Consider the following 26,528-nt stretch of genomic DNA (forward strand, 5'->3'; position numbering starts at 1 on the left):
AACAGCCTCCAAAACGACAAGAGACAGGCTCCCTTCTCTTTGCAGTCAAGCTCCTGGACATCAAGAGGAATTTGAAACACTGTAAGACTGCCAAAAAGCAGGAGAGAGGCTGTTCCCCCCGTCCTCCCTCCCCAGCTTTCTGTACCACTGAAACTTGTCTTATGGCCATGAGATGACCCATGTAAAAAATGAGAAACTAGGCCGCTGTTAGTAAAGGTGCCGGTGCGCAATGCATGAAATTTAACGTTCCTCGTAGTCAGTTCAAGAACTATCCGTGAAGTCCATTCACATTACAAGGCTATATGGAGACAAACAACAGATTGTCCGAGCCTCCTAAATCTCAGTGAAACGCGTGTAATACCTTTTCCATGGGTAGTTGCCACTATCGGATATTTTTCTTTAATGATGGGTTCTCAGTCATGAGACAAGCTACCCCTATGAAGAACTAAGGGTTGCTGATACATAATTGGAACTAAATAAATAATACTTTTCACAAGACATTTTTTTTAGTTATTAAGTTTATATGTTTATATACATATGTATTATGTATTTATTGAACACACACACACATACACTCACACAAACAAAAAACACAAAAACTTCTCTTCGGCTTTGTTGATTTTTTTTTTTAGTGCTGTGTTATTCATCCTCCGTGTATGTTTACTTTCATGAGCCCTAAGCAGAGGGGAAATTGAAAGACCTCTGTAATCAACATTTCAGCTTTATTCCAGTAAGCAGATGGTTCATTACGGGGCACTCACGATATTGTCACTGACAGTAACTTTATGGCCTCTTTTAACGTATCTGCTATTATAGAAAATGCATTTTTGCTTACACAGCAAACATCCTTAACAAAGGATGGTTATTGGACTAACATATTCTTGTCATTAGGTACCTACTATTTAAATGATTTTGGGTCAACTGGCCAGAAGCTGGGGAGGCCTATAGTATACAGTAGACAGCTGTGAACCTTGTCGAGGCTTAAAGAAGACTTTATGAAACATCTGCAATCTCATTCTCATTTCCGTGTCCCAGGAAGAGCACACACCATTTCCTGACCTCACTCCATATAGCACGCTGTCTGAACAAGGACTATCACTGGCACGCCGTACTGGACACCCAATCGCCCAAGGACACTAGCAGATGATGTCTATTGTCTTCTGTGCACAGAGATTCACAAGCACATCTCTGTCACATAGCAACCTGGCCACAGCACTTGTTGCATAGATCACAAATGATAATAAGCTTTTCTGTTTGATTGTTGCTTATATTTGGCAGCCAAGGCCCGAACAGGTTAGGTTTACAGAAGAGATAATATGCAGATAAAATATTAATTGTAAGCCCTGAAATACATATGTTTGATAAAACATTGATCAAATATGACATTCATCTCTGACAGAACACACACTGACAAATGTTTTTTCTTTTTTAAATCTGGTGACCAACTGGTGACCGACCCTCTCCCCCCCCCCACCGCAATTACCTTATCCATGTTGGGCAGTCAGTATATGCTCATGTAGCCTACCTAAGCAAAGTAAAAAAGAATACAAATATAACTCATAAAATCTCATGTTCATATATGTGCGTACAAACTTCATAATAAGCAATACATACTGTAATCCCCAATAAACATGAATTTGGCCGAAAAATTAAAAAAAAAAAAAAAACAATTAAAAAAATCACTGAAAAGGTCAATCTCTATGAGCCTAGAAAATACAGCCTTAAAGTTTATCTTCTCAACTGCCACTCTACTCTGCACATATCATAATATTTTTAATAATTTAGGTATTCGATGATCGACTTGAGAATGCACAATAACAGTACTCTTTATTGAATGGCGATCACATTTCTGGCATTGCTTAATATCGCGGAGGGAATTTCCCAAAAGGTAATATGGTCCATAAAATTAAAAATTAAAGTGATAACTGTTTCAAACGCTGAGAAATTATCATCTGTTTCGTGTTTGTACAAGCCTGCAATATAGATAATACATAACTTGTGTCGGCGGAAAAGGAGTGGTACGTTTCATATCGGATCTCCATTCAGAAACAATCCTGACTCTTAAGAGAGGATAGGGTCGCCCGGAAAATATTTACATGAACGTATACGCATATTACAAAAAATACCTTGGATAAATTAATAATGAACATCGAACATAGGTTTGTGTACGAGAAGCTATTACTAAGAGTTCAAGAGTAAGACATCGAAATTCGGAGGAACTGTGTAAATTTTATGCATTTTTCTGAATCGTGCCATGTGATGTAAAGTGAGTACAACCTTTGCTGAATGAAATACGAGGGGCGCTGTAGGTGACTTAGGTAGGTAAATTTGGAAATTATTCCCCAACGAAGAGAAGCGGAGTTTAACGAAAGACCTGGTGCTTCACGCACATGTCGCGGATAATGTCACCGTTATCACTGAAGATGGTAAGTGAAGGCTATATAAAAACTGTTTCACTTTAATATCAATTAGTAATTGTCTGAACACCCGGCATAGTGTTTTTCTCTGATTATACCCAGCTTTCAATCGTGTAAGAGTAAAATAAACATTCGCTGAAACATAGGTCTACATTTTTCCTGTTTGTAAAGCAAATTAAGATTTTAGAGGCAGTGGTTTGAGTAAATATATATATAAATGTCGTTATAAATGTGCATTTCAATTAAGGCGTAATTTCATGCGAAATTGTCTTTCGAAATGTTTTTAATATGTTATATGGAAGGCAGAGGGTTTAGAGTTGGTCACTTTTTAGTGTAGTGTTTGCTCACATCTTAATGGGACAGGGGCATTTAAGTGAGGCTAAATGGACATACTGTTTCCACTTACTCATATTTTCAATCACATGATCGCACAGTTCTTCAAAAGAATAACCGGCTCTCGAAAGAGATAAATATTGAAGTGTTCATAGGTTAGTTCATAAGTCAATTTACATAGCTGGTAGGTCAGGGGAATTATAAATAGTTTCATGTCGAATGATGGTTCTGTTTTAGTTTGTGCTACGGTAGTAGCAAAACTGTTGTTGACCATGGAGACAGGGTAAAAGTTTGTTTTAATTGCGGGTTTTATATAGAAGAACTGGGTACCAAATGTCACACTGCACACCATGTACAGCGCGACAGTAATAGTCAGTGGTGGGCCTATGTAACGTAATTCTGTGGCTACAATGGGTTTTCATGGATTACTTAAGTTTTTGAAATTTAAATGGGATTCATACGGTGGTTTACATGAGCTATTTAGGTTGAGTCCCAGGTATTGGTGAAATTAGGTCAACGTTATTTCACACTTAAATTAAGAGCTATGCTTGGCACAGTAAGTTATGAATACATTGCATAGAATATTTGACCAGGCTTCTGAGCAAAAGCAGACAGTGTGACGGAGAAATACTGTAAAACAGGGTTAACACTGTGGTGTACCTGCTCTTGACCAGGGCTATTCCACTGGTGGCACTGTGGTGACATGCAGCCTACTTTAGACATACGCCTGGACCTTTAATCATGGAGAGGGAAAAAAAATTATTCAGATCCATAAAAAACGGTTTATTTTCATGTCTCAGTCTGCAGTGTCATGTGCCCTCTGCCTAAGGACAGAAAATACATAATAGCTATGCATTATTTAAGGAGTCTTATGTTGTTCACAGTTAAGTACATATCATTCAAACATTGTTATATACATGAAAAATGTATGATTTTTCATGTATATAACAATGTTTGAATGAGATTTTAAAATGCATCTGGCTCCAGGAAGAAATGGTTGAAGAATACTTCAGCAGGAACAACTGAAAATGAGTTTATTAGCAGGTTATTTTCTAGTGCAAACCAAGGCATACAAACGGCTGATCTTTGTTTTTCGATTTCCCTGTTCATCATTAAAATGGTTTATCTTAATGTAACTGAATAGCTGCGTGATCTGAATGAAGTCAACCGAAAGTCGGTATGTGAAATACTGTTGTGAAATACATAAATTACTGTACTGAAACTCTGACGGCATGGAAAGAGGCACATGCAGAGGTGGGGCCCAACTGTTGATCGAGCCCCTATCCCTTTGCCGTGTCAGTCCCAAAGAGCCCTTTTGGCTAGAGCAGTTTTTATTTGTGAAGCACAGGTGTTATTTTTGATCACAATCTCCCTCAGTACGCGACCGCAATGTTTTACCTCTCCCCCGGTCCATGATTGAAATTTCCACCGTCTTTGTTATTACTGCATGTTTCAGGGTACCAACTCGGGAAAAATCAGCTTGCACAGCAAATACAAACATCAAACAAACAAATTTCAAACATCAATATCAATGTATTAGATGGGTAGCTGCACATAATAATATTTATTGGTGTACAAGACTCATCACCAAGTCACTCTACATCGTAATGTGGCTCTTTTAGTATTTTATATTTTTTGTGTGCTTGAAAATGTAAGCAACATTTGTTACTTCTATTAAAGAAGATCAATATACAGAATTGTCTCATGAATATGCAACTATACAATGCAATAATGAAAATATTTGCAAATATCTGTAAAATATACTTCCTAGTATTTGGGAAAACTTGTCTTCAATCCTGTCTGTGCAAAATTAGTATAGAGCTGATGGCTTTGATGTAGTCCAATCATGGCAAAACTATTTTAAAACATTGTTTTTCCCTTCGTTCCACAGTTCCTAATCTGAGAGGTTGTGGTGTGGACAACCCTCGACATGACTGTTTGAACTCTCATCTTGAAGTATGATGATTCTGCCCCAACACTGTAGATAGCATTTATTCCCTTCGCAACCACCATGAATGTTTCCTGTGAGTCCCCAACCTCCAACTGGACAACGGATCCACTAGGGGGCCATAAACCATGGGAAGTTGTTGTGATAATCCTCATCACTGTGCCCCTTTCCCTGGTCACTGTCATTGGAAACCTGCTGGTGATGATCTCCTTTCGGGTCAACAGTCACCTGCGCACAGTCAGTAACTACTTCCTATTGAGCCTGGCCGTGGCAGATCTGGTTTTGGGGGCCATCTCCATGAACCTCTACACCATGTACATCATCTTGGGGCGTTGGACCCTGGGGAACCTCGCCTGTGACATCTGGCTGGCAACTGACTATGTGGCAAGCAACGCCTCTGTCATGAACCTGCTGCTCATCAGCTTCGACCGCTTCTTTTCCATCACGAGACCGCTCACCTACCGCGCCAAGCGCACGCCCAGGCGGGCGGCCATCATGATCAGCCTCGCTTGGGCCATCTCCTTCGTACTCTGGGCACCCACCATTCTGCTCTGGTCGTACATAGTGAAGGAGCACACGGAGAAGGAGAAGGTCAAGTGCTCCATCCAGTTCCAGAAAGAGCCCTTTTTCACTTTCGGCACTGCCATTGCCGCCTTCTACCTCCCTGTCTCCATCATGGTCATCCTCTATTGGCGCATCTACCGTGAGACAGAGAACCGTACCCGGGATCTGGCCGGGCTGCTGGGCCTGGTGCATGGTGGGGGAGCCTCTCTGGATTCCAGACGCCAGATGCCCTACTCCATCAGTGCCAAGAGCAGCATCAGCACCTATAAGGGGATGCAAGCTGGTCAGGGGCATAGCAGAAAGAGACACACCACCTGCTTCCCCTTCAGGCTAAACAAAGGGAGAGCACTGACATCATCATCCCATACAGAGGGGAGCAACAGTGGTGGCTGGAACATTGATGAGGAAGAGCCCTCTGACTCTTCTTCCTCAGAGGTGAAAGGAATGACCAGTATGGTGGTGCATCTACCTATGATCCAGCTGAGAGACGAGCAAGATGTCGTCAGAGGTCCTGAGGACCAGGACATTCCCAGCACACAAGACTTTGGATGTCCTGGGAGGCCCAGGCAGCCCAAAGCTAAGAAGCAGCGAAGCATGATAGCGAAGGACAATAAGGCGGCCAGAACCCTGAGTGCTATTCTGCTTGCCTTCATCATCACCTGGACGCCCTATAACATCATGGTGCTGGTGTCCATCTTTAAATGTATCCCTGATAACCTGTGGCACCTGGGCTACTGGCTCTGCTATGTCAACAGCACTGTGAACCCGGTGTGCTACGCCCTCTGCAACAAGTCTTTCCGGGTCACCTTCAAGATGCTACTGCTCTTGCGGTGGGACAAGAGGAAGTGGGACAAGCCTCGTCACAGGGGCACACTCAGGCCATACAGTTCCAGCAGCACCATCTGACCCTCATCAAAGCGTCAACTCCAGCACATGCAACACTGTGTAGCATCCCTGCATAATAAGAGAGCGCAAGTACAAACACAGGGGACTGCAAACACTGATAAAAAATGGCCAACAGCACAGATGCTATGGAGATGAAAGGAGATTGTGACCCCATTCGTCATATATGCCTCATTTTATCACGTTTAAATATTTTACTTCTATGATGGCAACTAAAGGCTGATAACAGCAACACTAGATTGTTACTGAGAAACATGATGATGATTCGAGTACCAGTATACAAGAACAAATAATTTGCAGTTATCACACATTTTGCAGGTTACTGGGTTCAAGATGATGATTAAAAAAAATGATTGTGTTGCCAGATTTCCTAATTCATCATTTCCCAGTCTATCAACTATTTGTAAAAGTCAAAGCCATACCTTAATATGGCATGTTAACACATGGGCATTGCTTTATGAAGATTGTGAAAATAAATCATGTTGGACACTACTTGAAATTCAAAGGAAACCCTTTGCAATTTCATTTAGAAGAAATGGTGATTGTATAAAAAGTTGTGCATCCCTATCCTGTCAGAACTGCTGCAGATGCAGACTTTGGTCCATTGTTCCCCGTCTATGGAGTTCAGAAATATGCCACGGGCTGCCATGGCAACGCCAAAATAGACCATTGTGAAAACGATTTCCTGGTTGATGAGAAATTGCAGTCCTTGTCACGATTCACGTTGGGCAAACAGAGACGAGAGGTTGGAATAAATACAGTCCGCACTAATGATCTGCGGGATCCGTTCGCTCCACTCGGGCTTCTGCTTGGAATGTATTTGCTGGACAGCACCATAACGACGACAAAACAGAACATCTAAATTACATTCTGCTCTAACATTATTTGGTTAGGAGATGCCTTCGTCCAAGGTGATCTAATTAGCATATAGTCCACTCATAATCATGATTTTCCCCCATAACAGAGGAGCTCAAGGGCCTCTGTCCGTGAGGTTTTCAGTGGCCCCGACCCATGAAAACACCACACTGACAAACGTGCAGAGTTGGTAAGTCCAGGGGTCAGAAAGTAAAAGTCCTGCCATGTATTTCTTCCACCCATTAACTCCAGGTGGTTGGAACAAAATACTGGGGAGGACTTTTACTTCCTGAACCTGGATTTTCCACCTCTGCAAACTTGTAGGTCAGGCTACTACGATTAAAGCTTTAGGGCAGAGGAGCATTTGTACTGGATGTGCCTGGCAGTGAAAGCCTGAAGTCAGCCAGCAAGGCTTTCTTTCCCCTGACGCTTCAGCTCAGGCTGAAAGAAGCTGGGACTTCGTGGAGAAAGCTGGAGAGATTTGTCTCAACATAGAGCTAAGTGGATAGACATTTGTAGATGACCTACCTCAGCTGCAGCCGGAGTTTCCCTTGAACTCCCACTCCAACATTTTAGAAGCAGTCAGAAGAGTCAGTTAGGGTTCGGTTTAAATAATGTGTTCAGGGACAAAACAACAGCGTATTGCCAATCTTACAACACAGCCTTGTTCTTAAATCCTTGTTTTTTTTTTTTACTGACAGCAAAGCTATCTCGTCTAGGATTACCGCTGGTAATACCCACTTCCTTCAGACAGGAGGAAATTAATTTGTTGCCTGTGCTTATTAATACAGCAACATTCCTGAACAGTGACAGAAATTCTTGTATTTTTAACTGAACAATACAACTCTAATGCAGAATGATAAATGGTTAGTCATTTGTATAATAACAAAGCAGTCAACCTACTTTTTGTTATTATACAAAATCCACACAAGAACTGCCTGAGACTGACTGCGAGGCATTTAGGTACATAAAAGGAAGAAAACAAATACATGTCACTGCTCAAGAAGATCCAGGCCTGCCTCAGCAGCTTGCCCCATGTCCTGAATAAACTGTTGATATGTCCCACAAGGATTTTCTGCTATAAAAATTCCGACGAGTATTTTCTTCTTTAAACATAAACACAAGTTGTACGCCAGCCTGCAGATAAAGAAATCGGTGTGTGAATGAGGGAAACGTTCAATATGCTACATGGTCGACCTCACACATTATTATTTACAGACCTAAACTGGAGCAAATCAGAGAATTCAATGTTTATTCGCTAGTCCAACACTGGACACATTTTTCACACAGATAAAGGTCTTTTAAAATAAACAAAGTGGGAGAAGGAATTGGTGCCAAAAAGATTTATTTCCTGAACCCACCCCCAGAAAAAAGAACAGAAAAAAGGAAGAAAAAATACCCTGTACCATAAAAATGAACCGTCCCATGATAAACCAAATAGGACAAGAAAAAAAAAAAAAAACACCAAATAAGAAAAAAATTAACTGATTACATTAATATTGCAATGGCCACCGTCTCTAAAATGTCTTTTTTTTTCTTCTTTTTTTTTTTTAAAGAAAAAGTTACATTTGTGTAATGTTTTTAATAGTAATGGTTAGTTGGCTATTGATAAAACATGATAAACCAAGTCATTTTTTACAAAACTTGCAACAAAAAACGTTCCCGAATAGTAAATATGACATACAAATGAGAGCATAATGAAACTGAGTGTGCACACATTTACATGCACTTGCTTTTAGTTAACAGAACTGTCTGAAGTAAAATGAGTCAAACTTCTGCAGCTACTGTTGCCAGGTGCAACCATCCATCTCTGAGACTTCTTAAAATACTGTTTTTACAGAACTTGAGGTAAAATAACGGTATGACACACTTCCTACTAAACCCTGCCAACCAAGAACAACATTAGCCCCTGCTAATGGCGAAGAATTAGTCTCTACCTCATAAATTTGCTCGCTATGTCTGAACTCCAATTGAGACACTCTGCTCTGCATTTGCATTGCAATGTTTATCTTCTATCAAAATATTTACGAAATCAGGATGTTTTCAAGATTGCCTGCTATGGTGCATACTTCAGTACGTAAAAATGTCAGCGGTCCTTGTGTTTTATGTCAGGTCCCCCTTGCAAAATAGATTTCGATCTCAATGGGGTATTCCTGGTTAAATAAAGGTTAAATAAACTTGTAGCTCAACAGCAGAAATGCATTTCTAATAGGACAACTAAAATCTCTCTTACCCTAAACACAAGTGGTGATTTTAAGGACGTGCATTCAGGATACATTTTAAAATCTGCATTTATTTCCTTGTTGTGATTTTAAAAAAAATCCAGTATATGAAATTATCCTTCAACTGTTTGCGGCGATACCTCAAAACGCGTCTGCTTGGTAAAGCCGAAGTTGGGGACTGTTGGCTCCACTGGTGGTAGGGGTGGCAAATAAATAATGGTTCTATTTTTGCAGGGTTCTTTCACTTTTTAAAGTGGGTGCCTATCCACTACTAACTGGAGCTGATAAGAGCTACAGAGACTGATGAAAATCCCTTTGAGTTACGAGTGCATCAAGAGAGCCGGGAATACAGCTCAATGCCACCCTCTGCTGAAATCTGGGAGAAGTTACACCAAAATTTAAAAAAAATGAAAACATTAAAAGAGAAGTGATCCAAGTTTTGCTCATAAGACACCTTCAAGCAGCTTGAGCAGAGCTAGGACACAAACAACTTCTGGGGCTAAGGCCAGGAATGGGACCTCCAGTCGGAGGACCACTGGATCTGCTCACATTCCTTCCTCTCACAATAATTTAACTGCAGCGAGTACTATCGCATAAAGCCATCTCGACCAAACAATTCAATGGGACAAGTAACCAGCCAATTGCAAAGTTAATCAAGTGCTGGCTCTGCCAAATAAAGTCACAGGCGGACATCCTCCCGCCCACCAGTAGCTCCTCCCACTGGTCCAGAGGCTCACTGGGGCAGCAATGGCTGAATTAAAAAGCCCCCACATCACAGAATAAAGCAACGCTCAGAAAAGGGTTTTTCAGCTCAACCCGGCGTCAGCAGGGGGTCACGAGGCAGCCTCACATCCAAGTCGCAGGAGTACGAGGGGGGGGGGTGACAGGCGCTCGGGGCAGCTCCCTGGCACCCGCCCACAAACAGGCCGTACTACAGAGGCGGGGGGGGGGGGGCACCTGTACATCACAGTATAGGAATTATCTCAGAGGGAAGCAATGGTGGTAGCAGGTCAGTGGCTTTGGACAGACCGCACCCAAACCCACAGGCACTCACACCCCCCCTTACCTCTCCTCACAGCAGCACATGGGCCATCCCCACTTCAGCCCGTGCCATAGAAACCCATTCAATCCCTGTGAAAGACCCTCCCCCAAAACTTTGCATGGGCAGAGAAAATGGCTGCTGCACTGAAGCAGATAAAACATGAGCCCTGGAGTGATGGCACTGCAGCTCTTCATCCCCTACAGTCACTTCTAAGCTTCCCTAGCAGAACATGGTCCTTTGCTGTCCTTTGTAAAGATTAACCCAGGCAATTATCATAAATACCATCAATCGCCCCCCACCCCTATCTGAAATAGTTTCAACACCTTTATATGCTCTACAAATATATAAATATACAAAACATTTACCATTTTCCCACTAGGAACAAGCATTGGCATGCTGATTGATTGAAACTATCACTGTCTCCTGCAGACACAACCGCCACCTTGAGCAACAGCAGATGTCTTAGAAACGAATGAAAACAAGGTTCTAATATAGACTCATATAGTTTGGCTTCCGACTGTTGCATATGGTCTTCTTTGTAAATCTACTAAGTTTGCAGATGACAGTAACTGGATGACATGGTGTGGCCACAGAGATCTGCTGTACAGTGTGAACAGTGCATGTACAACCAGAGCAAAGAAAAGATCCTTGTTACAGAAATCTTGACTGGGTAAGGGCGCTTGATTGGAACAGAAAATAGCACATAAACCAGCACGTAAAGCACTACCTGAATTACATGGATATGCTAAGGGTTGAAAACAAAGTGGTTTGGAACTGTAACAGTCATAGTACAAACAGACCAGGAGGGAGGTGAAAGTGGGGCTCTGTTTGGGCTGCTCTGTATTCCCCTGTCCCGCTCCAGGACGGGGGGCGCGACAGTTTCCCTCGTCAGAGGGGTCTGCAGCGGATTTAGTGCATTCCCGCCGTCACCTGTAAAAAGCAGACTTTCCATGGACGGAGCTGGGAGGAGCGGGAGGAAGGTTTGACGACCAGGTCAGGATGAACCCTATCACGAAGGGGGTGCGTTCTGGTTCTGGTATATAGAGGCCTTGTCTTTCAACAGGTCCAAACACAAATGACAACTCCAGCTTCCTGGCGGAGGCAAATGAGACAACGGCATTTAGAAATGTCACATCCCAAAACATCCAGGCGCAAGACTGCCTGCCAGTTTGAACAACATTATCTAATACTGCTATAAACTAGGGCTGGGCAATATATCAAATATTATTCCAAAATTCAATATAATTTTGTATGAAATTCAATATAATTTTGTATTATAGAGGCAGCTCCTAAAAGAGGTTATTAGATTGGCCGTTTAAATGCAAAATTCTGACTGAAAATCATTCCGATAAGGTATTTCAGAGAATGCATTAATATCAAGATATGTACCGTATATAGCCAAAATGCTAAAGAATATCAAGATATTTAGGCATATTGCCCAGCCCTACTATGAACTGTAAAAGGCAGCAGCTTCTGTGTGAAACAGAGATGGTATATTTATATACACAGACATTGAATGCTCCTGATACTCTTGACTCATTGAAGTCATTTCATTGAGCAACACTAAACAGGATTACAGAGCCTTACCTTCAGGGGGCTCAGCCATAGGGGGGCTGAGGCAGTACATGTGGTATCCTCTGTCACAGTCATCGCAAAACAGTAGCTGGTCCTGGAGACACAGCACACACACACAAACAAATTCACCACTGGAACAAATGCTGTATACATGCGCATACATTACGCCTGTTACATTACATTACATTACATTATAGGCATTTAGCAGACGCTCTTATCCAGAGCGACGTACAACAAGTGCATAGGTTTCATGATGTAGAGGCGCAAAAGAAACACTAGAGTGAAGTAAGGCTGTTAGCCTTAACGTCACGCTAAAGCAGATATACTGATACTGCAGTGGTCAAGGTCAGGTGAAGGACAGGTCAGGAGAAGGGCAGGTCAGGCCTGGTTTGCTGTTTAGGCCCGTATCTCATTTCTCCATTTTGTGCTACAGTCTGCTAAATCTAAACCACACCAAAAACGTATCAGAGACACCACTGGTACAATCTTAAAATACTGTCCTACCTCAGGAAACAAGATTAGAGAGGCCCTAGAGAGGAACATGGTTAAACACCCAGTCCATACAAGGCTTTTGTTGCTCATTCTGACACAATTAAATATCCACAGCACCCCAAAAAAAAAAACAAAAAAAAAAATGATTTTGCATGTTTCAGACCTAAATTGCCATGAGACATCAATGGAAATACTGAGAAAAATGAAATGCAGTAAATCAATCACGAGAGGCATTTCCTTCATTTTGTGTTGTCCAGTAAATGGTCAATGAGACAGCCACTGCATGCATTCTTTAAGCAGCACCTCTAAGTATGACAGTGACAGATTACTACCGAATGTGATCGAATTAAGAGCGACTGTGACGGATTAACTGTGACTGTGATGAATTAAGAGCAACTGTGACGAATTAAGAGCGACTGTGAGGAATTAAGAGCGACTGTGACAAATTAAGAGCGACTGTGACAAATTAAGAGCGACTGTGACGCATTAACAGTGACTGTGACGCATTGACTGTGACTGTGACGCATGAACAGTGACTGTGAGGGACAGGAGCCGCGGCGCACTCACGTCGTTCTCTGAAGTCCCGCACATGTTGCAGCACTTGCACTCGATGCACTGCCAGCGGTACGTCTTCACCGCCGCCATCATGACCGGGGTGAACTGCAGGCAGGACGGGTGACCTGGTGTGGGGACAAATGGGCCCATGAACAGTCAGTTACCTCCCGAAAATGAACAAGGCTCTCCCGCGTCAGCCCGCCGTCTGACGTTACGGACAACTTGCGTTAAGACTAGCAGAGCGGCAGAATAACTGACGCTGACGCGGCGGGCGGAGCTAGGGGTGTGGAGCGGGCGGAGCTAGGGGTGTGGAGCGGGCGGAGCTAGGAGTGTGGAGCGGGCGGAGCTAGGAGTGTGGAGCGGGGTCCGCGAGCCTGCCGGGGCCTACCTGAGCGCCCGCAGTCCGAGCAGGACACCAGCTCCTCCGACTGGCCCGTCTTGTGGTTGATTTTGGAGTCGCCCAGGCAGAAGTCACAGTAATTGTTAGGCAGCGCAAGGCCGTCTGGTCCTTTTTTGGGTGCTGAGTGAGAGAGATGAATTTCCCTAAGACACGGTCACAATACATATGAACAATCATATCTGACAGAGCTCCGTTAAACTGCTTTCTGTCGGGGCGTGGAATCAATAAACAATCTGCATGGCCATTCAAAACTCACTGGAGCAACATTCAGAGGGAGCATGAAATGCTGAAACCTTCAGATTATGTTTTTTGAACAGTTAATTTCAAGAAACATGAGGCAAGCTCAAACTTACATGTAAACAAAAATGCTGAGGAACAACAAGAATTACAATAATGGAAACGAATAATTCAACACTAAATACGTCATGGTACAATGCAATATGGGGAATACATATAGTCTCATTTTTTTCAATACAGAAACAGCCAAAAAAAAATCACTTCAACTGTCCCAAATTTACTTTTCTACATCGAGTGCTCTGAAAATTAACCTAAATGGTACATTCTGTGCCACCCCAACACCACTGCTCAATCTCCCCTTCCAAACCCACAGGAAGTATAAACAACACACAAGATAAATATCCCTCAATTTTCAGTGTTTAGTGTAGATTTATTTCTCTGCATGACAAAATGGGCATGCTGTAACAACGGAAAATTTGTGCCAAACCAGAGATTCCCTTGTACAGCATGTGCGCCTTCAACTGGAGATGATAGAACGGGTAACATGGGCGAACCCTGCACAGAACATGGGACAGGCGACAGGCGAGCGACTCACTCTTGGGCTCCTCCGGCTGGGGCGGGGTCGGGGTGTGCATTTCGGCCTCCTCCTTGTCCTCGCCCTCCTCCTCGGCGAGGTGAGAGTGGGCGTAGTGGTAGCTCAGCCCCGGGCGGTTCTTATAGCGCTTCCCGCAGACTGACAAAAACGCAAACGAGCACCGTCAGAAGAGGAGCGCGACTGGCGAGCGCACACTGGAGAAGCGACGCGCAGCGCGAGCGCAAAGACTCTGCGGGTCGCCGCTGCAATGCCTACCTGTGTGCGAGCTCGGTGATAATTACTCCAATCTAAGGACGTGTGAAAGAAACCTGTATCCCTTAATGACACTGGCTGGCAAGGGTTAGCAAATCTGGGACATCCCAATTCTTACGCCGGGATTCCTAAAACTCCGTCCACTGGGGGATCTTAAAACTCCTCCTTCCACTGGGGATCTTAAAACTCCTCCTTCCACTAGGGATCTTAAACTCCTTCTCACACCAGGGATCTTAAACCCCTTCTTACACCAGGAATCTTAAAATCCTTCTTACATCAGGGATATTAAACTCCTTGTCACACTGGGGATCTAAACTCCTTTTAAAGTCCTGGTGGGCTGCACCGTGTGCAGGATTTTGTGGTTTTCTTTCAAACAGCAGCCAGTTTAGACCTTGTAAGCAACGTGTGCAGGCTCTATATCAATCGATGACATCATTTAATCACTTAAGCGCTAATACATTAAACCAGTAGGCACAGCAGCTCTCCAGGACTGGAGTTTCAGATCGAGCTCAATCGATCAATCTACTTGTATAATATGTATAATTCATTTCATACATTTCATGCTATGCATAATATGTATGATTATATGAATTATGTGCAATATAATTCATATATACACTGTTATGGGATGGGTAACAGGCTACACCCTCCAGCAGTACAACGCACGTGAGCCCAACAGGGCTCACTCACAGTACAATCAGCACCTTTCTACAGCAGAATGCAGCTACAGCAGGGATGTGCCCCTATAAAGCTGCTCTGCTACCAAAGACACCTCAGCACCCATCCAACCATCTTAGCAATTCACTGAAATGAGTATAATCTCCCTGTGCTTTTTTTTTTTTTTGGATACACAATGCACATCCCAGTCATTGCACAGAGGGCTATAGCTAATGGAGTTTTCCAGTGAACCTGAAGGACTAGCGTAGCCACAGGAGTCACCAGGCTAGCCCCAGCCTGCAGGCCCCTGGTGTAGCGGTGCAGCTCTGCTGATGGACAGCAGGGTGAACTGGCTCAGCGGCGCAGCACGCATTAGGGAGGGGACGTGTGCTGCACTGCCCTCTACTGACTGACAGAGTGTGGTGCACCGAGAGGTCAGGTTATGACTGGGCATTCCAAATTGGGGCAAAATGAATAAACAAATAAAACAGAGGAAAACTTAAAACACCAAAGGCTCCAACAGTGCCACCGGCGAGATGAGAACAAAATAAAAGCAGGCCATGCTCCCCCCCGCCCCCACTCCCCATACATTTGTCTGGTACCTGGAGGGCATGAAGGAGCAGTTTGCCCCCCCCCATAGACTCAACATCAAGTGCTCTGGGTCAGTTAAAGAACATCGTGCAGCAGTCAGTTAGTAACCAACCACCCCCCCCACCCCCCACCCCAAACCAACCCACACGCTGGCTCTAAACAAAAGCATAGGCTCTATTTCACTCGGGGGTCAAAGGGGCGAGGGGCACACAGGGCAACACGGGGGTTTGTGGGTAGAATGGAAACCGAGTGGTGCCAATGGAGACGCACACAAACTACACACAAAACAAAAAGGGGGGGGGGTGGGGGGAGAAAAGCCGAACAGGGACAGGGAGGGAGGAGAGCTGGTGTGACGGATGCAGGCGCCAGGCTGTGCGCATATCCAGCCAAGGCAAGGCAGATGAAGCTGGCTTTGCCACTGATGAGAACATGGGCTGGCGGGAGACCCTCTCTGCAAGGCTACGCTGAGTCTGATCTCTAGTGTTGCTAGGGCACGGTTCTGCTAATCTCTTTGTTCGCGAGTGCCCGGCAATCTAAATAAAATCAATCCAGGATAAGAGTCAGTGGTACTAAAAACAATTTTGATTGTTAAAAGCACAAATAATGTGTGTGCGTATACATTTGTGTGTGTGTGTGTTTTACCTTGACTGACCAAGTCGTTTAAAATCAAACTACAGGTCTATATAATGCACTGAAAACTAAAGGGGATGGGAGCGTCTTGAGTAAAGGTACTGCTCCGACTGTCTGAAACTGCTCCACATGTTAATGCCCACATTCACACAGACAAAAATCCACAAGCAATGAACAGACAAGAGGCAGAATTAAAGGAATGAGAGAGAAATATACCTCGTTCAGAAGGTTTTGAAATATGCTTTTGTTTGAAAGTGTCTGAAAGAGAGAAAAAAAGAGAGAAAGAGAGAGAGAGCAGACAGAGAGACTCAGAGAACTGCGCTGACAGACTCAAGAGAATTCGAAAATCAGAAAGAACCCCATAAAATATACGCTAATAAAAAGAAAAGACTGTTGAAAAATATACGAGCTGCCAAACTGTGATTTTCAAATAAGACACCAGTCCTGATGGAGTTAGGAAAATCCACATTGGAGCATTGACCATCACAGGGATGAGAGACACTGCAATCTGAAATGCCGCCAACTATAGTTGCACTCACAAAAGATCTAAAGCATTAAAGGTGCAGTTGGTAACTTGCTTTTTTAGAAAGATAATGGGCAATGGCCATGCTTAATTGGAAGCAGCCATAGAAACAGCTGCTGTGAGAGAAATCCAGCATCAGCAAACAAAAGTGGTTTATAACATGAACCAATCAAAGAGGTGGGCTGAGTTCACGTTGTGTTCCAATCAACAATGAGACTGACCTTGCACATTCACATAACAGCAGCTAGATGCACTGTGAAAGAGTTTTACCAATTGCAGACGAACTACCTACTTTGGCACTACGTTATGTCAAAAAGAAGAAAATAAAATTTGATAGACCTCACGCTGAAACTAAAATAAAAATCGGAGCACGATATGGAAGGAGGTGAGAGCTTCAGGAATGAGTGCCGTTGAGGACAGATGCGGAGCTCACATTGTTTCCACTGAACAGAGTTCTAAATTTCAACACAAATTTACCTTGATTTTCTGCTACCTAACTACCAAGTTAGGAAGTTTACCTAGGCTAGCTAGGTAAGCTAACGTTAGCTCACGGATAGATCATGTTAGCTAGAATGGGCAGGAACCCTGTGTGTGGAGACGCAAAGGGGTGGGAGTGTGTCTCGTTCTCTGTGGGCAGAGCCAATGAGTGTTTCGATTTTCAAGATGCATTGGTAATCCAAAATTGCGACTGTTGAGAAAGTTACCAACTGCAGCTTTTATATATTATCTATTTCTGTAAAGTTTGCAATAATTGGAAAAGTATGCACTAGCTTGACCATTCCAGAATGTCAATTTGACCTGAGCCTGAATCCTTCTGGAGAGTTTGAAATCAGCTTTGCATCAAATAGCTCAGAATCAAACACTTCAACCAGCTGACACTGAGAGATGAGAACACAGCGAGTACACGTCTGGACATACCGTACCTTCTCCATGGGGCCACAGGAACCTGCAGTCCTTAAAACTGATAGGTCCAGAACCAATCAAATTACAGATACTGTATACGTCTTCAGTGCAGTGAACTTCGATTCACAGACCATCCCCATAGACAATACACAGGTAGACTGACTGCACTGAACACAACCATTCAGGCTGACAAACAAAACAAACAAGCAACCAGAAATACAGTTCCCCAAAAACAGAGAGAGAGAGAGACTGTCCAGCAGTGCCCCCATTTCCTGGTCCCCAACACACACCAGTAGAGCCTCTCCCTCCCCCGCCCCCCACCAAACGTGAGTTCCAGTAAATGTAGGGGCACTCACTGTCGCAGGCGTACGGCTTGTCCCGGTCCTCCAGGGCAGCGGCGGCAGCGTCCATCTTCTTCCGCGAGCTGCTCACACCGCGGCCCTGAACGTCGTTAAAAAAAAAAACAAGCACATCCTCGTCACCACCGTCCGCTCCTTAGTGCGGTCTCTCTGCTCTTTGGTTTCTCTCATTACAGACTTTACACAGAGTTTAAAATAAAAAGCAATTCCTCAGCTGAGCTCTCACCACAATAATAGGCTTGAATTTTCCTCTATCTGGAAATACTGAATTATTGATTACACGTTGTGCGAGTGAGAAAACAGCTGTAAAAATACACCTGGTGGTCAAGCATCAGCAATAAAAGCTCAAGACACAGCCAATAATTCCATTGATGCAAATGCAAATCACTGAAGCAGAATCCTGACATCACAACCATCGTTTACATTTAGGAATTTAACAGATGCTCTCATCCAAAGTGTCTTACAGTTCTTACATACAATCAGTGTATACAGCCAGACATTTACCGAAGCTATTCAGCTCAGGTTAGTTAAATCTACAACCTAGAAGTTACAGGCCATAACAATTATGCTACACAACCACTCATCTATTACAAACAACTACTATCACTATTTTTTTTTCTTTAGAAATGATTGTGTAGTTCCATTAATACCATTTCAGGTCACAGTGTGACATAAGCTGGCCACAGTACAAACCCAACCCCTCTGAAATTTTACTGGTTTCATCATAGACCAGACCTGCTTCAGAGAGGAAGCTGCACTGCACGCAGACACCCACCTTTCCCTTTCCTTTCCCACGTCGCTTAGGGGTGTCTTCCTCATAGTCTTCATCGTCCAGGTCATCCAGGAAGTCATCGGGTTCGAGGATTCTCTGTGCAGGCAGGAGGAAATACAAAATGGGCAGGGATGAGATCCTTGGCAAAGACGGCCTGCATTAACACCGCTAAATAATAGCAATAACAGCCACCTCATGCACAACAGTTTCCATAAGCTCCATTTAAAAGTTTCATCCCACCATAAACCAAGGACATGCACAATGCTACTATGTTTCTGTGGTGAAGTATTGAAACACAAAGGAGTGAACTCTGAAATAGGCCATTATTTTTCCAGTGGTTACAACTTGTATTGACAGAAGCAGTGTGACGGCAAATTGCAGAAGAACAAATAAAAACACTGGTACTGTCACAACATCATGACAAACTCTGAGTTACCATCCTAGGACTGCCCATGTAGCCAGCATTAGTACTTAAAAGTATGGACTGTTCCACATTTTTGAACAATTTTGAGAAAAAAAAGGACCCAAAGAAAATGATTTCTTCGAGAAAATCTCACGATCTGTTCTTTCCATTTGCTACATGCACAGCTTTTCAGTTTTCAAGCTTTCTGAAAAGTACCAATTCAGGCCAGTAATGCATAGTAAGGAAGGTGCAACATTAGCCATTCACTACTAGCCCACCCCCCTGCTGCCTTCATACAGGCACAGAGGCCCACAGAAGGGCCAGGGCCTCTGCATGGTACCTTTGAAATGCCTCCAATCTCGATGTTCACGCTGGGCTGGGCTTTTCTACGGTCCTTTCTATTCAGGTCAACAGGGATGGATGCTTTTATCCAAAAATAATTTATCTTAGAAAGACTACAGCGAGGAGTCAGAAATATGGGTCACCAGCAAAACTTGCCAAAAATGATCAGAGAACACAGCGCCTTTGAGCACCACAAACCATATTAACATCATACAGAGAACAAAAGCCACGTTGGAGCTGGCTGGGGATCATTACAGCGAGGCGTAGCAGCAAACTACTGCTACAGTCACAGGAACCTGAAAGCTGGTAATTCTGTTCTTTTTTTCAGGTTTTTTTTTTCGGGGGGGGGGTGTGGTTAATGGAAAGGCTGATTGCTTTGTGCCATCAATGACAAGGGATGTGAAGAGGCCATTACCAACTCTTAATGAACAAAAAAACCTTGCAGGACTGCAGGCTTGTACCGTTCAATTCTCCTCCTGGATGGCCGCGACTATGGCAGGCGCATTACAGAGCCATTATGGTCATCATCGCACCGTCTTTTCCCTACAAAAGTAAAACTGCTGCTTTTATCCAGTCGAGCAGGTGAGGGGTTACACTAGCTAAAGTAACAAAGAGCCCCAGTGAAGTGAAAGCCAGAAATACAGCAGCACTGTTGGCAACACAAGGGCTACTGGCTCAGATCAGAAGGGTTCAGCCCAGCACTTTCTGTCTGTCCCAGATGACTGCCTGCTTCCCTGTCCCAAATAACCATCACCACAGTGAGATAAGCAGTTGCTGATATGAGAAACTGTGAAGTAGAGCTATCTTACAAGCAAACGTTGATATAAATCCCATTTTATGAATGTTGTTTCCAAAAGGCTGAGTCCAGCTACTCCTCAACATCACTGAGGAGTATCATAATGCAAAACTTTGCAGCTGTCAGGAATTAGGAACCTGCAATAATCCATTTTCTATAACTAGGAAGTTATTTGGTGTCAAGGACTTTACAGAATATCCACAAACACAGAATTAAAGCCACACAACAGGCTTCACTTTCCACCCACGACCTGCAACAGTCAGTCAGGAATCATGACTGGCAGCTACGTGCAGGACGGTCAGAAATGCACAGGCTGAGAGGGCAGCTGCGCAGGGTGGTCAGGGCATCCGTCTCTCTCGCTGCTCCGCGCACGCCGGGGACGCCGTACCTTCCTGGCCCGGGTGGTGGGGTTGAGGCCTCCGCCGGTGTACTCGGCCAGGCCAGGGTCGTCCTCGGGCCCCCGCAGCTCGGGGGCGGCTCGCTTCTCCAGCGGCTCGGCCTTCAGCAGGGCCTCCAGGCTGCTGCCGTCCGAGGAGGCCAGCGAGTCCTTCTTCAGCCCCAGGTCCAGCTCTGAGCATGGGAGAGGGGGGGAAAAAAATACCAACATCACACTGAAAAAAATTAAAAATACAAAATGTGATTGAACAAACAGATAAATAAAAAATGTAAAAGATTTAAAAAATTGGCACCCAGGTTCGGTTAGTACCTGATTTGAGGGGAGGAAATGCAAGGCGGGGGTCCTCTGGGGGATGTGCTCGCCGCTTTTTCCTCCATCTACGAGCAGGGTACGTGTACAGCTGTCCAGGAGCCATCCCTATGGAGAGGAAGGCACAACAACACTGAACACAATGCACTGCCTTAAACATCCTTTCGTTTAGCCACAACGCAAGATATGACAACAGGGCACTTAGAAATTATTTTCAATTTGGTAAACCTACTCCTTAAAGGCATACTATGCAGGATTTTTAGTCATGCTGTGGTCCTGTGAATACAACCAAAAAAACGTCTCCTCCTTCGTTTTCAAACCCCACCAACTCACCCAGTGTACCCAATGTAACGTAACTAGCTGGATAGCTAGAGGTAACCGGAGTACCGTGAGATGGGTAACCGTGAGCAACAGTAAGACGGCAGATTCAGTTATATTTTAAATCTCAATTAACAGCATTATGCTGAACATAATTGTGCTTTTATAGTGAGACTTTTATTTTGAAATTTTCAGACCCTCACATCCTTACTGTCGCTAGCTTCACACTGTAGGCAATGTTACTTACAGGTCCAACAGAAAACAAGACAACTCCACGTGGCTTTTCATCCCCTTGGCGAACTTCATCTGACGCCACCAAGGAAAAGCAATTCCAAGGTTAACATTAGTTCTTGAACGAGTCTTGCTGTATTGTTGTTGTTTCCGCTGAAATCTGATCCCAAACCACAGGCTCTGTAGCCACACCCACCCCTCCATACACAGAAAGGAGTACCATGCCCAGAAACATCCCAAATACATTTTATAATAACAAATACAGGTAAAGGTGCATGAATTTGGTGGAAGTGCGTAAAGACAGAGATTGCCAGTGTATCATAGATATGCCATAGGATGGTTATTTTAAAAAAGGTAAAAATCCTGCATAGTATGCCTTAAAATAAATTTAAAAATCTAAGAATTGTTTTTCATTATCCACTGTAGTGGTGAATGCATAGTTAGAATGCAAAACAGTGAAAACACTTTCTGGCTGTATGTGAATAAAGCAGTAACTCTGTTCAAGGCCAAATTATACAATTTAAAAGGTCAGACAGACAAGCATGAATTTTGCTTTCAAAAATGTCACTAAATTTTCCTTCGAGTGCTCAAACTTCACCCTTATAACCACGTACACACCATACAGAACGCATTTTCTGTGTGCATGCGTCCCACCTGGTCCCCTGTGTCTCTTCTCCATCCAGATATAGCAGTTGCTCTGGGCCACGCCCGTCTGAGAGTCCAGGAAGGGCATGCGGACACTCCTCTCAGCGCAGAGTCGTGCATTGTAATTGTGACACTGCTCCATGGCATCCCTGTAGTACTGCTCTCCCAGCCTGCACACGTGCACACACACACACAGGCGAAGTGAGACAAAGATATATTAAGATAGGCAAAGCCCCCCAAAAACAGACACTACCATTGGGGATAGGTAGGCCTACAAGAAGAGTAAGAGACAACTGTGCAGATGATCTGAGTTGCCCTCAAAACAAGTACTGAGTGCAATACACGGTACTTATGATTACTGGGCCTATCTGCGCAAAATATTGCCTGAATATATAAATTTCTCACAGTCAACGCAGGGAAAACTGAACTACAATAAATGTGCAATATAGTCACACCTTTCGTGAAGAACTCAATATTCATCGCATCAACATAAAACCCCCGCCCTGCTCTAGTTTCAAATGTGAGATTGAATCACGCAGTGAGACTACGACTAAGAAGTTCCATCAGTATCAAAATCAACACCTACACAAAGGCTGCTAATCATTTTGAAAGGCACTAGATACTTGCACCATTTCACTTATTCTGACAAGGAAACAAAAATTATTTCAATAAAGCAATACAATAACAAGCTAAAAAATAGTTTGATTAAAAACTAGAAAAATGTTCAATGCCTGAGAGATTAATTATCTCTGAGAGATAAATTTTACCCATCGGATAATTTTTTTTACCGATACCGTCGATTACTAACAGAAGGTGATAACACGTGCTATGAGGTCATTTTAAAAAGCCAAAAGGGGAGCAAAAAATAAAATCTAGTTAACCAAAAAATGATACGCAATGTGTCAGGGGTGAGGCAGGATGGATTGACTCCATCAGGCTAACAGTCTGAAACTGGTTCATTAGACATTTATCAGCATATTTCCTTTATCGTATGGCAAACTTATTCCTCTAAAAATGGGTAAAAACACACACACCAAGGATTTCTACTGAAACACCAGACTAGTCAGCCAACTAATGGTACATGTTTCAAGAACTCTGGACTGAATTTTTTGCTTAGTATCATCAGCTAGGACTAGCTAGCTAAAGTACAGTTCAACAATATTTTCTATTTTTGTTGTTTTTAATTTTTTTTTATTGCATCTACTTACAAATGCACACGACACCCATTGGCGAAATATGTGTTATATCTGTTAACGTAACATATTTTGTGTTATAAAGGTACGTAGCTATTTTAATTAGCCAGGGCTGACAATGTATCCAAAATAAAATGCGGAACCCACCAATCTGTGTGGATGCGTGCGCCATGTTACCGTGCGTAATGGCCTTGAAATGCTAACGATAGCGAGACAGATGACATGGATTTTGTACCAACACGTATGGGTCACGAAAATATTCTGCAGCGCAAAATAATAATAATAACTTAAAAGTAGACTATTGAAGACAGTTCATTCTACAACTAGCTAATGATAATATTACCAATGAAGTTAACTATAAATGAGGTGTTAATTTTATTGTGTAGCTATTGCTAAGGTTAGCTACGTCCAGCTTGGGATATGGGAACAGCTGCGCAATTCAAGAAATCGCCAATAAATTACGTTTCCATCTAAGTTCAGCTCCATTCCTAAGTAATCATAATTAATCTTGTTCGTCAGTAACTAAGTCTGTAGCGTTAAAAATAAAGTGAGTTATAGCTACAGCAGCTAATGTAGCCAACTAAGAGGAAATGCGTATTTCGGTGGTTAGACTAGCAAGATAGCTAGCTCTAACGTTGTTAAAATGCTGACGTCTAAAACATGATAAATCGTCATCCTAGGAATTAAATTACATGTAACTTGTAGAAACTTCAAGTTCAAATTATTAAGATAGTTAGACTAGCTAGTCTAGTACTAATAAAGCCACTTGTGTTTTTCTAAGGATAGCATTAACATCATCAATTCAGCTAGCTATCAACTACTAATGTCATTTCAAAGTATGAGATGGACGGGCCAAGACACTACACAAACGCGACGAGGTATCGTGAGAACATCACGACACACAGCCAACCAAAACAGTAACTGGACCTATGATAGTAACTTGGCTACCAAACAAGCAAAAGTTCATATATAGTTAGCACTAGCTAGGCATTTTAGTTCAATTAGCTAACTTAGCCGAGTTATCGTATCATAATCCGCAGTTCCTTGTGGAAAACCAGACACACGTATGAAGGGCCAAAGTGGACAGCAGACAAAAAGTACAAAAAACAACTTTTACTGGTGCACTACTTAACTACTCATTTGAAATGTCACATTCTTAAAAGCATCCTTTAAAAACTTCAGTGTATGTTAGCTAAGTTTAATCAGTAGCATGCTAACTATGGCTAAATAGCAGCCAGTTGAACAATGAATCCAGTACCCACGGCTAAATAGTATTTCTTCGCCACTGCTGGTCGACTTCCTTTTATGTCTTGCCCCCAACAAAATTTATTATCTTAGCCAGTGTCTTAAACGGCAAACTGCCGTCACCATTAGACATAAACAACAAGATAATTTCAAAATTGAAAAAGAAACACTCACAGTTTGACAACATTCTCCACAACAGCGGCCATCTTGGATCGCCTACGCTTCACGGTTTGATGAGCTGACTCGACAGACTGCGATTGCGCTTGATGCAGTTCGCAGTCAAGGGCTGCGTGAAAAGGACGCAAGAACAGGACCATGCATTGCAGATTCACTGATTTCGAAAACATGTAGGGATCAGCCTACATAGTGAACTCAGTAGGTAGGATGAACAATCACATAATTATTCATATAACATTTTTCACAAGGGACTGCAATACATTATCACAATTTGCTATGATAAAATAATGATGAAATATTTTTAAACTGGCACATTTAAAATACAGTATTAACATATGGGTGAATTTTCAGTGAAATCCAAAAGGTGGCACTGCAAACGTTTTTTACTAGACCACACGTGAGTATATGCATGTAGGCAACTTGTATACTCAATAGTAGGCAAGTACTGTAAGCTGTTTCGGACGAGGCCCCATTACTTCCTGTCCATGAACATGGATTTGCCCACTCCAAGCCAGATTTCAAACCTTTATTTAAGTGGATAGTGCTGCATCACATGTTCAGAAGAAATTGGTGACACATTACCTCTTCAAAGTTGGGAACTTTACACACATCTTTTTTCTTTTCTTTCTTCTTTTTTTAATTTATTTTGATGGTGCTGGTTTATCCTATCTCCTCCCAAGAAATTCCCCAAATGTTTATTCAGAATCTAATTTTTTTTGTTTTACTTCTATAAGGTAAATTATCTTCAGTCAGTCATTTCTTTTTAGCAACTTTCAGTGACATTGAATACTGCCCTTTGTATGTTTTTTCTCATTTTAAGGTTAAAAGTAAGTCAAACACCTTTTGGCATAGCCCCTTTTTAACTGTTTTTTTTTTTCTTTATTCAAGATAAAATCAGAATTATAATTATTGCAAGTGCAGATATTTCAGAATATATTAGTTTAAATGTTGAGCCCTGTAAATTTTCTTGTAAATTCTTTGAATCACCAACTTAAAATCTTGTACACCTGCATAACCTTCCAACTTTATGAGCACCAACATTTGTGCCTCTCCTCTGCAGGTTTCAAAGAGGTTCAAAAAACTTATGATTGATAACTGTACCAGTGACTGTTAAAGGCATACTATGCAGGATTTTTACCTTGAAAATATTACGAAGTAACCGGGCTAAGGCATTTCTGTGATGCACTGGCAATCTCTGACTTTATGCACTTTCTTAGAATTTGTGCACCTTTACTTGTATTTGTCATTCTTGGGATGTTTCTGGGCATGCCTCTCTTTTTTATGTGGGAGAGATGCTGCTACAGAGGCTGTGGTTTGGGATCATACTTCTGCGGAGCGTTCGTTGCTAGCTAACTAGCTGCTGCCATGGTGAAGGCCCAGACATAGGAAAGTAAAAAGGTAAGCTGGCACGGCTCTTTCAAGAACTAATGTTAACCTCAGAATTGCTTTTCCTCTGTGGCGTCAGCTGAAGTTCACTAAGCAGATGAAAAGCAATGTGGCGTTAGGTTGTTTTCTGTTGGACCTGTAAGGAACACTACCTTTAGCTATCCAGCTAGCTACAGTATGTACTGTATGTAAGGTAGCTAGATGCCCGAGGTCCAGTACTAGGGGTGAGTGAGCGGGACTGTGTAAACACAGGAGACTTAA

General features: G+C 42.9%; 2 protein-coding genes across 5 annotated transcripts; one reads left to right on the top strand and one right to left on the bottom strand.

Annotated features, from left to right (window-relative positions):
* The first annotated feature begins 2,337 nt into the window (after positions 1-2,337).
* Positions 2,338-6,413, top strand: LOC135262852 (muscarinic acetylcholine receptor M5-like). Its single transcript, XM_064350163.1, has 2 exons — positions 2,338-2,426; positions 4,642-6,413. Exon 2 carries the CDS (start codon positions 4,762-4,764, stop codon positions 6,166-6,168), a length of 1,407 nt encoding a protein of 468 aa, XP_064206233.1. The 5' UTR covers positions 2,338-2,426; positions 4,642-4,761; the 3' UTR covers positions 6,169-6,413.
* Positions 6,414-9,338: 2,925 nt separating this feature from the next.
* Positions 9,339-25,024, bottom strand: LOC135262853 (zinc finger protein ubi-d4-like). Of its 4 annotated transcripts, none has more exons than XM_064350166.1 (12): positions 24,879-25,024; positions 22,276-22,436; positions 21,073-21,180; positions 20,755-20,936; positions 18,829-18,921; positions 18,051-18,135; positions 16,485-16,526; positions 14,139-14,276; positions 13,295-13,426; positions 12,919-13,031; positions 11,872-11,953; positions 9,339-11,376 (listed from the first exon to the last, which is right to left on the bottom strand). In XM_064350166.1, exons 1-12 carry the CDS (start codon positions 25,019-25,021, stop codon positions 11,294-11,296), a joined length of 1,362 nt encoding a protein of 453 aa, XP_064206236.1. In that variant the 5' UTR covers positions 25,022-25,024; the 3' UTR covers positions 9,339-11,293. The 4 variants fall into 4 exon arrangements, with proteins under 4 accessions (XP_064206236.1, XP_064206235.1, XP_064206238.1 ...); XM_064350165.1 differs by having other exon boundaries at positions 22,240-22,436; XM_064350168.1 differs by lacking the exon at positions 16,485-16,526.
* Positions 25,025-26,528: the final 1,504 nt, after the last annotated feature.

Source organism: Anguilla rostrata, chromosome 9 (genome assembly GCF_018555375.3).
Source record: "Anguilla rostrata isolate EN2019 chromosome 9, ASM1855537v3, whole genome shotgun sequence".
Taxonomy (NCBI): domain Eukaryota; kingdom Metazoa; phylum Chordata; class Actinopteri; order Anguilliformes; family Anguillidae; genus Anguilla; species Anguilla rostrata.

Excerpts from the sequence above, each read along its gene's own strand:
- LOC135262853 (XM_064350165.1), bottom strand. The coding sequence starts at position 25,021 with ATGGTCCTGTTCTTGCGTCCTTTTCACGCAGCCCTTGACTGCGAACTG. Across the intron at positions 18,922-20,754 it reads CCACCACCCGGGCCAGGAAG|AGAATCCTCGAACCCGATGA; the intron begins GTACGGCGTCCC and ends CTGCCTGCACAG. Across the intron at positions 13,032-13,294 it reads CTCGGACTGCGGGCGCTCAG|GTCACCCGTCCTGCCTGCAG; the intron begins GTAGGCCCCGGC and ends TCCCCACACCAG.
- LOC135262852 (XM_064350163.1), top strand. The coding sequence starts at position 4,762 with ATGAATGTTTCCTGTGAGTCCCCAACCTCCAACTGGACAACGGATCCA.